This window comes from Balearica regulorum, chromosome 12 (genome assembly GCF_011004875.1).
Source record: "Balearica regulorum gibbericeps isolate bBalReg1 chromosome 12, bBalReg1.pri, whole genome shotgun sequence".
Classification (NCBI taxonomy): domain Eukaryota; kingdom Metazoa; phylum Chordata; class Aves; order Gruiformes; family Gruidae; genus Balearica; species Balearica regulorum.
This window is the reverse complement of record NC_046195.1, coordinates 22,958,373-22,972,050: the sequence shown is the minus strand read 5'-3', so window position 1 is coordinate 22,972,050 and position 13,678 is coordinate 22,958,373. Positions and strand designations below refer to the sequence as shown.

At 41.6% G+C, this 13,678-nt stretch overlaps 1 protein-coding gene across 5 annotated transcripts in view; it reads left to right on the top strand.

Annotated features, from left to right (window-relative positions):
- UACA (uveal autoantigen with coiled-coil domains and ankyrin repeats) overlaps positions 1-13,678 on the top strand; it is a 39,966-nt gene that overhangs the window by 2,209 nt on the left and 24,079 nt on the right. For 4 of the 5 annotated variants that reach the window (XR_012837411.1, XR_012837410.1, XM_075764337.1 and 1 more), the window contains exons 2-3: positions 12,193-12,326; positions 12,834-12,922. Coding sequence is in view for 3 of the 5 variants with exons in the window: in XM_075764337.1 (XP_075620452.1) it covers positions 12,193-12,326; positions 12,834-12,922 (223 nt within the window). In the remaining 2 variants the exon portion in view is untranslated. Of the gene's footprint in view, positions 1-8,497; positions 8,887-12,192; positions 12,327-12,833; positions 12,923-13,678 lie in introns of those variants that run through there. The other variant, XM_075764339.1, reaches the window with a different exon arrangement.

The following is a 13,678-nucleotide window of genomic DNA, read 5'->3' as shown; positions in this document are numbered from 1 at the left end:
ATAACCTTCTATTTGGGGGGGGAAAAGAATTCATCAGCATGGATGGGTGTTAATAGTGAGGCCGAAGGGGGGCTGGCTGGCTAAAGCTGGGTCTCTGTTTCTAGCTGCTGGGGAAGGAAGGGAAGTGGGTGGGAATCCTGCCAGCATGAGCTTTATAGATCCCGCTTGAAACGAGTGTAAAAGGGTTGCCTGTTTGAGAAACTTCATCCCTCTCTCCTGTCCCCACCCAGTGCTATTTCCTGGGGGGTGGAGAGAAACTCAATCCCTTCATCATGCTGCTGAAAATTTTCCTCCAGGTAATAGTTACGTGCCCTCTGCCTTCCGATGGTCATCTTCTGGAAATGGCTTTATTACCTGTCTTGTGATGGAGGGAAGCCATGACGAAGCGGCAGAAAGTAAAAATGAGCGTTATTACCAATTCCACAATTATCCAGAATGTTTTGTCCGAAAATGGAATTATCTGGTTTTGCCAACTCCAGCTGGCTGATGGCGCTCGGAAAATAATCTGAGCAGCCTGTTCAGTAACTGCAGTGCTCTGAATAGTGAGACAAATGCTTGTCATTCGCAGGAGTGTAGGCTGGAAACTTTAACACCAGATTCTGTGCAGCATGAAGCCTTGAGGACATGCTCCTCACTTTCAGTCAGAGATGATGCCTCATTCACCCCAGTTACAAGACAGATTTTAATTACTGTAATCAGTCCTACTGGGGTGACCACAGCAGCATGCACTGCTAGTATTTCTGGGATTCCAAAATGCAGGCCGATATGATAAGTGTACATTTGTGATCTAGTTTGTGTTTAGGAAATGTGTTCTTCCAGTATAGTTAGGAATTCTGTATCTATAAGAAGCAAATACAAAATGCTCGCTGGTTGTTTTTTCTTGCGAAGATGCTCGGGGAAAGATTGGTTTATCGTTCTACAAAGTTATTTTTGTTTCAGACCTTTGCTAATCGACTCTCACTGGTGAGATGCTAACTGTTGGCCTCGGTGGGTAGTGCTTTGAGCTGAAGCTGTGTCACTGAGTGGTGGCAGGTCTGTAGCTCTTGGGAGTTGTGTGCATCCTAAGATACAACACCAAAGACAGAGCTGGTGTGAGATAAGACACACACTGCAGAAACCAGCAGCACTGCCTGGAGCACCTGCGAGTAACGAGGGTGAGCAGATGTAAAATCATGTGAAAACTTCTATCAATCAACCCTTTCTCCTCTGGGAAAAGTGATGTTGGATCTTTTTAATTAAGAGGAACTGAATGTCATATAATTAGCGGAAACTGTTGTGCAAGAAACAAAGGTAGACATCTGAGCACTTGCCCTAGTATGATGATCTGTGATTATTAAATTAATATCTGAACAAGTTCTGTAGTTAGTGACAGCTGAACTTGTTTAAGGTTGTGGTAATGCTTTTTTTTTTTTTCTCCTATGGAGACTGTCCAGTTCTGTCAAATGGATGACTTTTCCTCTGTGTAAGGACTGGAACTTTGGGGGTTGACCCAATATAAAATTAAACCTCTACTACTGCCCTGGGAGCAGAGGGGAGAGGTACCACCTCATGTTCTGATCTGACCCTTTTTACTAAGGGAACGAAAGAATACTGTTTGTCTCAATTTGCTAATTAGCCACATTATCTTTGTATGTACAGCAGATGTAGCACCAGTGTACTGTAGAATACACATTAGTAACTGAAGGAATGAAGTAAAAAATGGATGTTTGGTAACCTAATTTTAACCAAAGATTCAAGATCACTTCTGTATTTACCTTCTAAAACAAAAGAAAAAACTTGTGCTGCTGGTGGCACACATCAGTTTTTAAACGAGTGAGATTTTCATGGTATTCTGTCACGACTCTGCAAAGACAAGATCATTTTTGTCAGCCAGGCTGACCACAATGCTATGAGCTATCAGCAGAATTTTTCCAGCATTGCTGCTGTTGGTCGGAGCAAAGTTACTTTTCCCTCCCCTCCACCTCCCTCATGTCTGTCCGGGGCAACCTCAGGTGACTTTACGATGCCATCTTCAGGCAACGCAGCCAAGAGCCAACAACACTATAATATTCAAATGTCAAATCTTAGACTGACTGTGGTTATTCTTTAGAGCATGTTTGGGTTCCAGGAAGCTTTATTAAGGCTTGTGCTAATGTGCGTGTTCCTTGAAAAAACTTTGATTCACTTGCATTTAGTTAAATAGAATTAGGTGCTTGTTTGTGTGATGTTTGTGGTTGGTGTTGAAGAAACACGAGGTTAGTCCAGACAGGCAATTTGTGGTTCGGCCAGAGCTTTGTGGTGCAGCATGTTTACAGGTGCATTGTAATTTTCAGACTCCTTAGAAAGGAGTATTTATCAATGCTTTATCATTTTGGAATGTAAAAAATATTTTAAAAATTGGAGGCACAGCGAGTGCCCGTGTGCAAGTTAAATATCCTTAGCTGATTTGCAGATGTAATTATGCAGATAAGGCTGTTTTGTTATCTGTTTTAAGTTAATCTAACCTTTTGCTCAGATATAACTTATGTAGTATTTTGTCAATATTTAAATATTAATATTTATGAGCAAGCAAATGCTTATAACATCTGAGACACAGGTATTGTCTCCATATTTTCATTACTTGATGGTGACGGAACAGGATCAAGTCAGACTGTAACATGGCATTCCCTTCTCCATGCGTACGTGCTTGAGGCTGCTTCCCTGCACGATGAATGTAATAGTCATGTTGTGTTTCATCACCCCTCAATATTTTCTGATGCTTTGTTATTAATAAATGGAAGCACACAAATCAATCGCTCCTTGCTGGAGAACTCGTGATTTCAAACGACTGGTGTGCTGGAGTCCGGAGGAAGGCAGTGTCATATGCTGCTTTTAGTGGCACACAAAGGCAGCTGGACTCTGACCTTGCTGCTGCTTTGTCCTCGTTCAGAGGGGAAACATGTTCTCCTGGGGACTTGCGGGGGCAAGGCTGGGCAGTGGCAGGACCTGGGCTTCCAGGGCTCCCCGGTAGTTTTGTGGTGAAAGCCATGATGCTCTCCTTGCTGTAAAAGGGTGTAATGTGCTTTGATGTGTGTGAGTCTGGCCCTAGTTACCATAATATGTACCTAACAGACTGTTTTAAAATGCAGCTGCAACAACACTGATTTGTTTCCAGAGTGCATAAGTAGTTGTGATCCCTTTTGTTAGTGTCCGAGTTGGTCTGTATCTCAGGCCTGAGAAACTGAGGATGTTTAGCAATAAAGCGTGCTTGAGTAGTGTGTTGGCAATGAGACATGAGGAAGTTGTGTTTAAAAGCAAAATTGATTTTTAACTTTAGCAGACTCTTCATCCTTCAGGAGTTGTATGTGGAGTTCTTTCACATTTGTGTGCTGTTGTAGTTGATGCTGGTGGCTTTTCCCTCACCCCAGCGATGCAGAAAAGAGACACTGGCTGTGCTGTTAGGTACGTGTTACTGCTTGTAGATGGCAGTGTGCTATTTGACACAGATTTAGAGCCCTTAAGATGGTTTTGAGAGGACTATTTGACATGTCACATAAATAGCTAGAAGTAGATTTGAATGCTTTCTTAATACTTAATAATTCGATCTTGATGTGTTAACTTGTAGTAGGAAGGAAAATGCCGTAAGAATAGGGTAAAATCAGGAATGTTTATGACGAGGTTTTGGATGGTTACTGTTTGTTTTGCTTTAACCTGTTTGTTAGGAGACTATCACCTACATTAATTACAGGATGCAGTTAGATATAAACAAGCCATGCAGCAGCACAACGGTTGATAGGAATTCTCGACAGGCACGTTTTAAGAGCAGCGCAAAACTGAAGCAGTCCTAGGAAGGCTGTTGTTTTTGTTCCCTGTTTAGACTAAGCCTTGCCCGCTTTGTAGCATTCAATGACTTTTCTGTAGATGGAGAAATCGCAGTAAATGAGGTGGTAACATAACGTGCTGCGTGTGGGAACCTGTTGGGTGAAACCAGAAGCCTGTGTTCAGGCTGTGTCTGTTTTTCCCTTATGTAGACTAAACAGTACATCATAATCTGGCAGTTTTAAACTCCAAAACATTTGTATGTCAATACAGACATATCCTGATAAGCAAGATATGCTTGTAAAATGCCATTCCCCCACCCAATTTGAGTTAACGCTATCCCAAGCCTGGTATCTGCAGTGTTTTCTAGGCAACTGCAGAGAAGCTGAAGTCTGCAGATAGATGGGTGTTAGTGGTTGTGCATCTGCACTGTAGGGGGAAGCTACACCTGGTGTGTATCTTTAAAAAATAGTTTCGGTAGCCTAACCTATGCTTGCATTTTGACAATCTGTGCAGTTTTTCAATAAATCAAAGTACTTCAAAAGCAGTTGTCATTTTGTGCCATATAAAATCACAAGGTGTGTCTGTTCAGACTTTAGTTCTGATCCCACGTGTACTCTGACCTCTGTAGAAAGAGCAGGGAAATGAAACGCGTGGGCTGATATCTGTGCCAAGCCTGCCCTTCTCACTGTGCTCGGCTTACGTGACACACGTACATTTTTCAAGTTAACTCTCTTTGCAGTGTGTCTGCCTTTCTCCGCAGGAAACCTGCGTGAAACCTAAACTGGGAAAATTACTGTTCTGTGGCAGATGGACCTAAAATTACTAACTCTTGGTCTCTTATGTGACGAGAATTATCTAATTGTCCTCACAGACTTCAGAAACTGCAGTTTTAGTAGTTTTATAACTATTTCCATAAAAGTAAGCGGGTTAGTGTTTTTGTCTAGATAATTTTTAGGACCATTCATGTATTTGTGAGCACTTGCTGTCAGTGGTGATGGCAGTGTTTTACCAAAGCTCTTTGCTCTCGGTGTGTTATGTGCTTATGTCACCTGCTAATGGCATTAGGGAAGGATGGATCCCGGTTGGATTTTTTCGTTAATAGGGTTATCTGCCTAGCTCAGTGGTGACGAGGAGCTGTGTTCGCTTTCACAGGTTTATGTCAGCTTTCAGGCTGAAAGGCTTAAGAACTGCTTTGAATTACAACTGGTGTTTCTGAAGGGAGTTGGATGACTGCTAAAGATTGTGCATGTTTTATTTAAATATGCTGTTTATTTATGTAGTCGGTGTCCTGCAGCTATGTAGGCAAAAGTGTTTAGAGACTCTGGATGAGCAATTCCCAGCTCAGGTGGAAGCTTCCTGAGCAATACTTCTATTTCAGCAATGAGTTAACTTGTCAAAATTTTTTTCACTGCAATATTAAGACCGGTGTTTCTTGTGTCTCTGGACCCATACTGCCTTTTTAAAAAGGTCAGTGCATTCTCAAATGGGACTTGTACCTCGTGGATTAGGTTCAGACTGATGACCAGAAATCTCTTCCTGTGGGCTTCTTGCTGGCATGAAAAGTCAAGTTCCTTTTTGGCTGCTAGAATGTCACTCTGGAGAATATTTGGGTTGAGAAAAACCTTAGCAGAAGAGCTGCTGGGATTAAAAGGTATTATGGATTGCTTTCCAAAGGCCTTCCAAGTTGGGATCTTCATTTGTCTGTCCTCTTTGAGTCCCCATAACCTCAGTGTTATTCTCTCGAGTCTCAGGATCGCTAATAAAGCACTTTCTTTGCTCAGAGTTCCTCAGTGGGGTGTGCAGTAATACTGTGCATGGCCTCAGGGGCTCCACCTGCCTTTCTTTTTTTGGCAGATTCCCTAAGTATGTTATGTTTATTGATAAATATATATATCCTATAACAATAATAAACTTAAACATCAACTTTGCTAATTGTTTCTCTGCATTTATTTCTTGTACCCTAACAGAACTACCCTTGCTGATGGCACCCCATGGCTGCCATTGCCAGCAGCAGTGTGCCCTTTCCGCTGCCTTCCGTGGCTCTGGAACATCCTGTCTTGCTTTGCTTAGAAAATTGAGAGTAATTAGTCTTGGTACCGAACATGCCCTGAGTGTAAACATCTCTAGTGGTTGTCATTAGTGCTCTCACAGCTCTCATCTTTAAATACTTAATTGTGATGATGGATGAGGAACAGGCTTGTTTTCAAAGGTTGTAGTTTTAAAGAGTCTCCCATAAGCTTTGGTTCTGAATGTATACTCCTTGCAGTAAACACCTGAGCGCAGTGATATTCTTTATCTGCTTCCTGAATTGGTGCTGGTTGAGAGTATTGCAGTGCATGGGTAGGAGGATGTAGTAATGTTATGTGATGGTCCAAAGATACCTACAAGATGAGGACTGCAGATAGGTAAAGTAGCTTGACTTCTGATCTCCTAAATACCTGGTAAGATAAGAGGTTTCAGGTTCAGAGAGACCAGAAGTAGATAACTGTTCATGCAATGTTTGATTAAGCTGTACAATTCCTTACCAAAGGGTGTTGAGGATGCTAAAAGCTTACCTGGACTTGAGGAAAAACTGGAGAAGTCAATAGAGCAATTAATTCAGAATTATTAAGCATGTAGGTGGAATCCCTCTAGCTCGGGAAGCTTAAATCATTCATTGAAAGCTAGGAGAGTAATGAGAAGTATTCTGTGCTTTTTTTCAGTGTACGTTTTCTGAGCATGCTGATGGGAACGTGTATCTCTGCACCACTCCTGAAGGCATTACAATACCAGATGGATGTACAGAGCACATGCAAACACCTAATGTATCTGTTTAATGTAAAGCCCTTAACCTGAGAGCACACCAGATACAAGCTGATAGGAAACAGTACTGCTTTTGGTCCTGGCCAGATGGTGGAGGTGGGATGCTCCCTTTGGAGACCTGGAGTGGGGAAGAATTCCCGGCAGGCTGAGCTTAGGAAAGACAGGTGCTCTGTGTTAACAGCAAACAGGCAGTGCTGGCCTTAGCTGGGCATCTGTGGGATGTCTGGCAATGTAGCACCTCCAGAGATCTGCACTGCTGCTGTATCTGACAATGGTCTTTGTTCTGAAAACCCAATTTGAATTGGGTTCCAAATGTTGGTTACACTTAAAGAATGCAACACAAGCATGTTTCATTAGTTTCTACCCAGCGAGCTCTCTGAGATTCAGCTGCCTTGGAGAACAATTTAATCGGTGTCAGTTTGTAGCTGGGCTGAGTTTGCCGAAGCTGCTGGAGCCCTGAAAGCTGTGTTTCCTGAGAACCACTGTCTGCACTGAGCCTGACCTGGGCAGGAGTGGGGAATGCAGTTTAGCAATCCTAAATCTTGTGGTCAGGACTGTCTTGGGAGGATCTTCAGCATGAAGCGACTGCAGGATGAGTGCAGCTCATGAGCCATGAGGAGTGTCTGCAGGCAGAGAAAAATGGAGACAAGTGAAACCTTTGGGAGAAATAAATCAGACTGTTCACCTGGAAGGCATAGTCTTACCTATGTGGTTTCTCACCAAACTGATTTCAGTTAAATGGGGTTTTTGGCTGTTGCTGTCACTTTTAAAGTGTTGTTTTGGTTTTTTTCTCCCACAATGCCATTTTTAGCTTCAGGATCCAGACTTGGTTCTGGCCAGAAGATAACTTGAGATGACATAGTCATTGCACTTTTTTGGAGTGGCTTTGTCACGTGGACACTAATTGCAGAGAGGTCTTGGAACATTCTTTTGAGAAACACGTTAGTGCTGCAAGGCAAAGGGCTGGTGCTCACAGCCAGTCATGTGGAATAGTTTAGAAGTTGCTGGAAAAGGGTGAATTTGTGCCAGTATGGATGAGTGATTTTTAAAATCACTTTACTGAGAAGATCCGTTTATGAGGTTATTTGCAGTCTTGTGTGTGTGTGTGGTTTTTCTGGCTGTGTACCATGTTTCTCCTCTGCAGACAAAACAGTGCCTCTCTTGTCGTGCTGACCTAGTCCTCTAAATATGGCACTCGGGAGATCTCCATTTAAATTTAACACTTGTGAAAGGAGACTCTACGTCTTCCCTACTGTTAATCATTATGCTGTCTATTTAATGTTTTCACAGCCTCTGTGACTCCTCTCGTTTAACATGTTGGGAGACAGACTGGCAGCAGCAGTAAGCTGAAACCAGGTTCTATTCATCACTGTAAAAGGAGAATTTTTTTTAAAGCAGAGGCATGTGTGTTTTCTAATTTAAAATCGGTTACATTTCTGTCAAAATAGGATCATGCATTCCATCTGCTCTGTAGTTGTAACTGTCTGAAGTCTGATCGTGAGTCTGGTTTCGGCTTTGTGGTGTAGTGGAATGGGAAAAAATTACTCCTGTGAGTATTTCAGTCCTTCTGTGTTATTAGTGGTGGTAAGTATGACCTTCATTAATGTCAGTGGACAGTTAATTTGACTAACATGTTTGTTATTTTAAAGTGAGTGTTTGTATGTCTGCAGAACATAACAACACTGTAGTAAAGTTTCATGCATGCTTGTCTCGTTAGTTAACATTCAGTCTAAACCCCATTACTCAGGGCCTGAGCACGAGGAGAATGTATTAATAGCTATTGCTTTCTATCGCTCGGCTATCAAGTACTGGATTATCAGAAAATAGATCTGGGCTGATGAGACTGTCTACGTATTGTTTACAAGATATTTCAGCTCTGGGCAATATTTACTTGTGAGTCTGAGTCACTCTGGCAGTCTGTCACAGAAAGAAAAGCTCAGGGAGGGTTTTCCGGGGAGGGACAACCTGAGCCGGACCCACAAAGGGCTTCGCTGGCCGGGCTGCTGCTGGGCAGCCTCTGGCCGGGGGTAGCCCCTGTCTTTTTACGAGTTATGAAGTCTGAAGATGATCCTGAAGATGGGGAGAATATACTTGGGGATCCAAGCTAAGTGAAGGATGGAACAAAATGAATTCCAGGTGGTGGAGAGAACGCGTTTCTCGAAGCAGCCCATTTGAGCTCTGGCTTGGTGCTTTGTGAGCTGCAGCGGTTTGGGACTCGCTGCGAGATAAACTGATTGCTTCTGGCAGCAAGAAGCTGCGAGTTCGATGATGACTTGTTGGTTTTCTTGTGCAGCTAAAGACACAGTAGGTATCTTAGATCTCGTATCAATGGCAGTAGTTTACAACTGCAAAAAAGCAAAAGCTTGAATGCTGTAAATGTTTTGTAACAGTTTCTCTTTAATTAATGTGTGCTGTATATGTCTTTAACAGCTCTTCCTGTGAGGAATTTTCCTGAGATGTGAAATGCTTGGATGACAAATTTGATTAAGTACATCATAGGAAATGGATACAATTTACTTAAGTGTTATAAGCAAGGGGAGGGGGAAAAATAACATGATGGTTTGGTTTTTTTAATAATGCTCTTGTTAATCAGAGTTATGAAATGGGAGCATGGAATGGCTAGTGAAGAGGTTTTTTTCTATAGACTCGAGTGAATTTGTGCTAGCAGGTGTAAGCTCCAAGGGTGAAACTTGGCAATCTAAACCCAGTGGCCAACATGCAAGATGGGATTGCTTTCCTATAAGGATGTGAAATGTCTCATATGCAAAAGGATTTAGAGGGAACAGAGCTTGATGCTACGTATGTACAGTTTCTATGGCATTTAAAAATAAAACATAAGACTTGCATAGTAAGGTAGCTTAGCAGAGGGAACTTTGCCAAGCTGTGGAGGAATTCTGCCTTTCGCCTGGCAACGCGTGCAGCTTCTGCTCTGAGCAGTAATGTCACCAATGCAACCCCTTCGTTCAGCCAACCAGGCTGGCTTGGCTTTTAAGCTAATGGATGTTTTAATTGATTGACAAATCAGTACTGTGCTCTAGCTGGGCAACACTACTGGTTGTAATTTCATTAGTTGTCTATTACTTCATGTCACTTCTAGCATGTATTGTACTGAATAAGCTGTTGCTAAAACTTCATGAGTACTGTAATCTTGTTTATCGTGAAAATGGGGAATAAAGGTAATCATGATTACAACTCCATTATACAAACCATTCCACAGATGCAGGGAGGGGTGGTGGGTTTTTGGTTTCGTTCTTTGTTCTATCTCTTTGCCCTAGCACAGCCTGGCTCTGGCACAGGGCGAGACCTTGCTGCAGCTCTGGGCTCTGGCCGCTTTGAGAACGGGCTAATTGGCATTGGCACTCTCTGTGGTGGATCTTCCAGGCTTTATTACATTAAATTCCCCAAAATTTCGCTCTTTGCTAGTAAGACAGTCTTAAGGAGAAGGTAGTTCTGTCTTAAGAGAATGCAACTGTATTTTTAATGTGAAAATTGTGCATAGTTTTTGTTTTTTTATCTTATTCTTGTTTTTACGTGAAGACTGCTATGCTTTTTCATAGTGGGTTTAGCACTTTGTGGAGGAATGTATTGTGATGAACACAACGTGAAGGATATGGGATTGATAGGCTGCTTTCTCACTTAAAGAAACAATGTTTTCAGCTACTCTGGTTTGGAAATTCTTACACTTACCAGTTTTAATGTTCTTTATTCAGTGAGGGTATGGAACTTCAGATTCACAGTGACAGGTAACTTCGTGCACCTACAGGCTGCTTATGTCTCACTGTTATCGGTCCATTCTTTCACTGTGTAGAGTTAGGTTGGAATATAATACTCCTTTACAAGCCTTTTTCTTCTGTTAAAAGCTTCTTGAATATCAAGTCATCAGTGTCCGGCTTGGCCATGAGGTTTCTGTTACAGAACAGAATTTCCTGAAAAGTGTAAAGCAATTCAGAAAGAATGGTTTGGCAACAGAGAGAACAAGCTCCATGTTTTGGGTGGGATGCTTGGCCTGTGGCCTGAAATTCTAAATTTGAAGAAACAAGGAAAAAGTGGGGGGTGACGAATGTCTGAGGCTGAACGCGTGGTAGTCTATTTATAACTGACTTGTACTTTCTCTGCACTCCATGTTGCTGTGGTAATTGCAGGCAATTTAAAGCTGTAAGCTTTGAGTTTTTCTTCTACAGCTCAGTAGATGCTAATCTCTTGAATATCACCCTTAGCTAAATTTTGACCCTTTGAACAGTCAGGGAAAATCGTGTCCTGTTGCATATTATTAGCGCATCCATTTGTTATTAACATCTGAAAGCTGCTTGGAACATAACAGAGCTGGTTCAGCTCTATTCTTAAGAATGGCCAAATCCAGGGAGTTGAATGAGTAAGTACGTTTCTATACTGATGCCATGTGCGTACCTACGTTGACTTGCAGCATTTCAGCATCTGGTTTTGTGCAGGATTGGGGTACGGTCTGGTGTGGTATCGGATCCCCTGTGCCTTTCCCTCCTTGGTGCCTAGCTGTGGGGGCATCAGGCCAGTGAGCCGGTTTGCTGGCAGGTCTCTCTGGACAGTTTCCTACGGATCAGCTTGTTGGGCAGGTGCAGGGTGAGGACTCCCCTGCTCAAGGCACATGAAGCGGAAGCAGAGCGGCTGGGCAGAGGGGGATGCTTGTCTCGGCAGCAGCCTGTGGTTCCCTGGGGTGGGAAGCAGCGGCAAACTCCTCGGCACCCCTGTGAGTGGATGAAAGAACATTTTGAGGAAAAGCAACTTATCTGAGTTGGTAAAGGGAAAATAGGGACTCCGTGTTTTGCTTCTCTGTTCTTTCATCAATTTTAGTTATGCATTGGACACGAAAACCAGTGTAGCTTTCAGTAAAGCTGGGAGGCTGTTCTTGATAAATGTGAATGTGGTTTAGAGAGGGCTAAACTTAGTACGTATTTCATGTGTGGCTGAATTCACGAAAGCTGCAGTCTGCTGTTGCTTACATGTATTTCGTAATTGTTCTGTTTAAATATCTCAAAGCTCACCTGTTGAGTTCTATGGTACCTTTCTACATAAGGATTGATAGAGGGGAAAATTGTAGCAGCGGTGTTTTGTCTGCCCAGTTCCTTATGAAACCATTTTTTTAAATGAATACTGGAAAGCTTGTACTGAAGATGATTAGATTGGAAGTTGTTAGCGGTACTGTTTTGGGCTGTTACTTGCAATTGCTCATTTATCTGTTCTTTTGTGTTGCATCTTGTTTATTAATTTGTAATTTGAGGTTTGTATATTCTTTTATCATTATTGTTATTCTATTCCTTTTTCTGTCCTATAAAACTGTATTTGTCTCATCCCACGAGTTTTACTTCTTTTTGATTCTCTCCCCCATCCCACTAGGGGGGAAGGAGTAAGCGAATGGTTGTGTGGTTTTAGCTGCTGGCCAGGTTAAACCACAATATATATATATAAACAACTCTAAACATCTTAACAGGTACAACTCAATCTGTAAACCAAGATTTTATTTTTTTTTTGCTTCCCCCCGCCTGTTGCATATGATTCAGCCTTTTACTGAAGTTCCTTTAGTAGATCAATACTGTACCGTAAACTCACTTGCTTTTCTAATTCTGTCTTATACAGCTGAACACAGACTGGAACAAATATGATGACAGGTTAATGAAAGCAGCTGAAAGAGGCGACGTGGAAAAAGTTTCATCAATCCTTGGCAAAAAAGGAGTCAGTCCTACTAAACTGGATGTGGAAGGGAGATCTGCGTAAGTAACTTCCAGTACTCGCTCCAATAATGGTGTTGGGAAGCTACTGAAAGTTACCCAATTCCTAAATGTTACTGCTGCTCTAAAAACTTTTTAAAAATACATAAATCTCTGTAATATACCATGGTAGATTCCAGCCTCATCTAAACTAGAATACCAGATAGCTAGAATGTTAAATTCTCATACACAATCTTCACTTCAAAGTGAAGATCAGTGTTTAAATACTTGTTTGTGCCAGATTTGAATATTAAAGAGAAATGGAGAGCATACTGGTTTTTCACCTGGTTTGCTGATTCAAGGTAAGTAATGACTACTTCTCCAAAGAGTCATCTTGTTCCTTAAAGTAAAAACTGCAGAACTTTTAACTGGAATTGGACTCTGCCCAAAGCTGGGTTTGTACTGTATGATGCTTTCAGTATGCAGCCGTTTGCTTTGACTTTCCTGGTTAATATTACTGTTTCTTTGTATAAACCAGTTGTGCTTAAGCAAGGTATTTCCCATTTTTAGATTCCATGTTGTAGCGTCAAAGGGAAACCTGGATTGCTTGAACACCATCCTTATTCATGGAGTTGATATCACAGCCACTGACGCTGCAGGTAGGCTTCCTCAAATGTCCAAGTACAACTTGCAAAGCTCCTCAGCTTGGTTTTTATTTTGGAGTGAATTAAGCTAAGCTATAGGATAGATGCTCTTCCTTTCCATGGATTTCCCTGTAGTTGGTAAAAAAAAAAATTATCTGTGTGACTCGTTGCTGAACTTAGAGGAAACTGCTCATATCAATTAATGTAACTTCATGAATGCCCCTGACATGCAGCAGAACTTGTGAACTTTGGCTTTGTGCTGTTGTAACTGTATAACAGTCTGCTCCAGGCTCACGGGTGAGATCAGTATTTCTGTATAAAAACAGTTTTAAATAAATTTGTGTTCATTTAAATACTAAGTGTATTTCGCAGAGACTTGTACTGTATGCAGTGAGGATTAGAATGAAACGATATGGGAGGCGTTCGTGCACCCTTATTGAGCCCTGAAAACTTCAGAGTGCGTCTGTGTTTATAAACTCTGAGTTTATGTGAAAGTGTTATGAAAGAGGTAATTAGAAATGGGCACTAATTTTGCCTCAGATTTGTTCACATTTTAGTTTAACAAGATTAACAAATATTGCCTTGTTTTCAACTTCATTATAGAAATAATCTAGCCTTTCATATGACAGATTTATTTTTTTTTTTAAAATGCTTGTGGAGACATTTTGAGATTAATTTCACTGTTCATGAACTTGAATGGTTGGCTGCAGTTTATCTAAAATAAAAGACTTTAGCAAATAGTGAAGTATGTATGAGATGACTTACAGTACT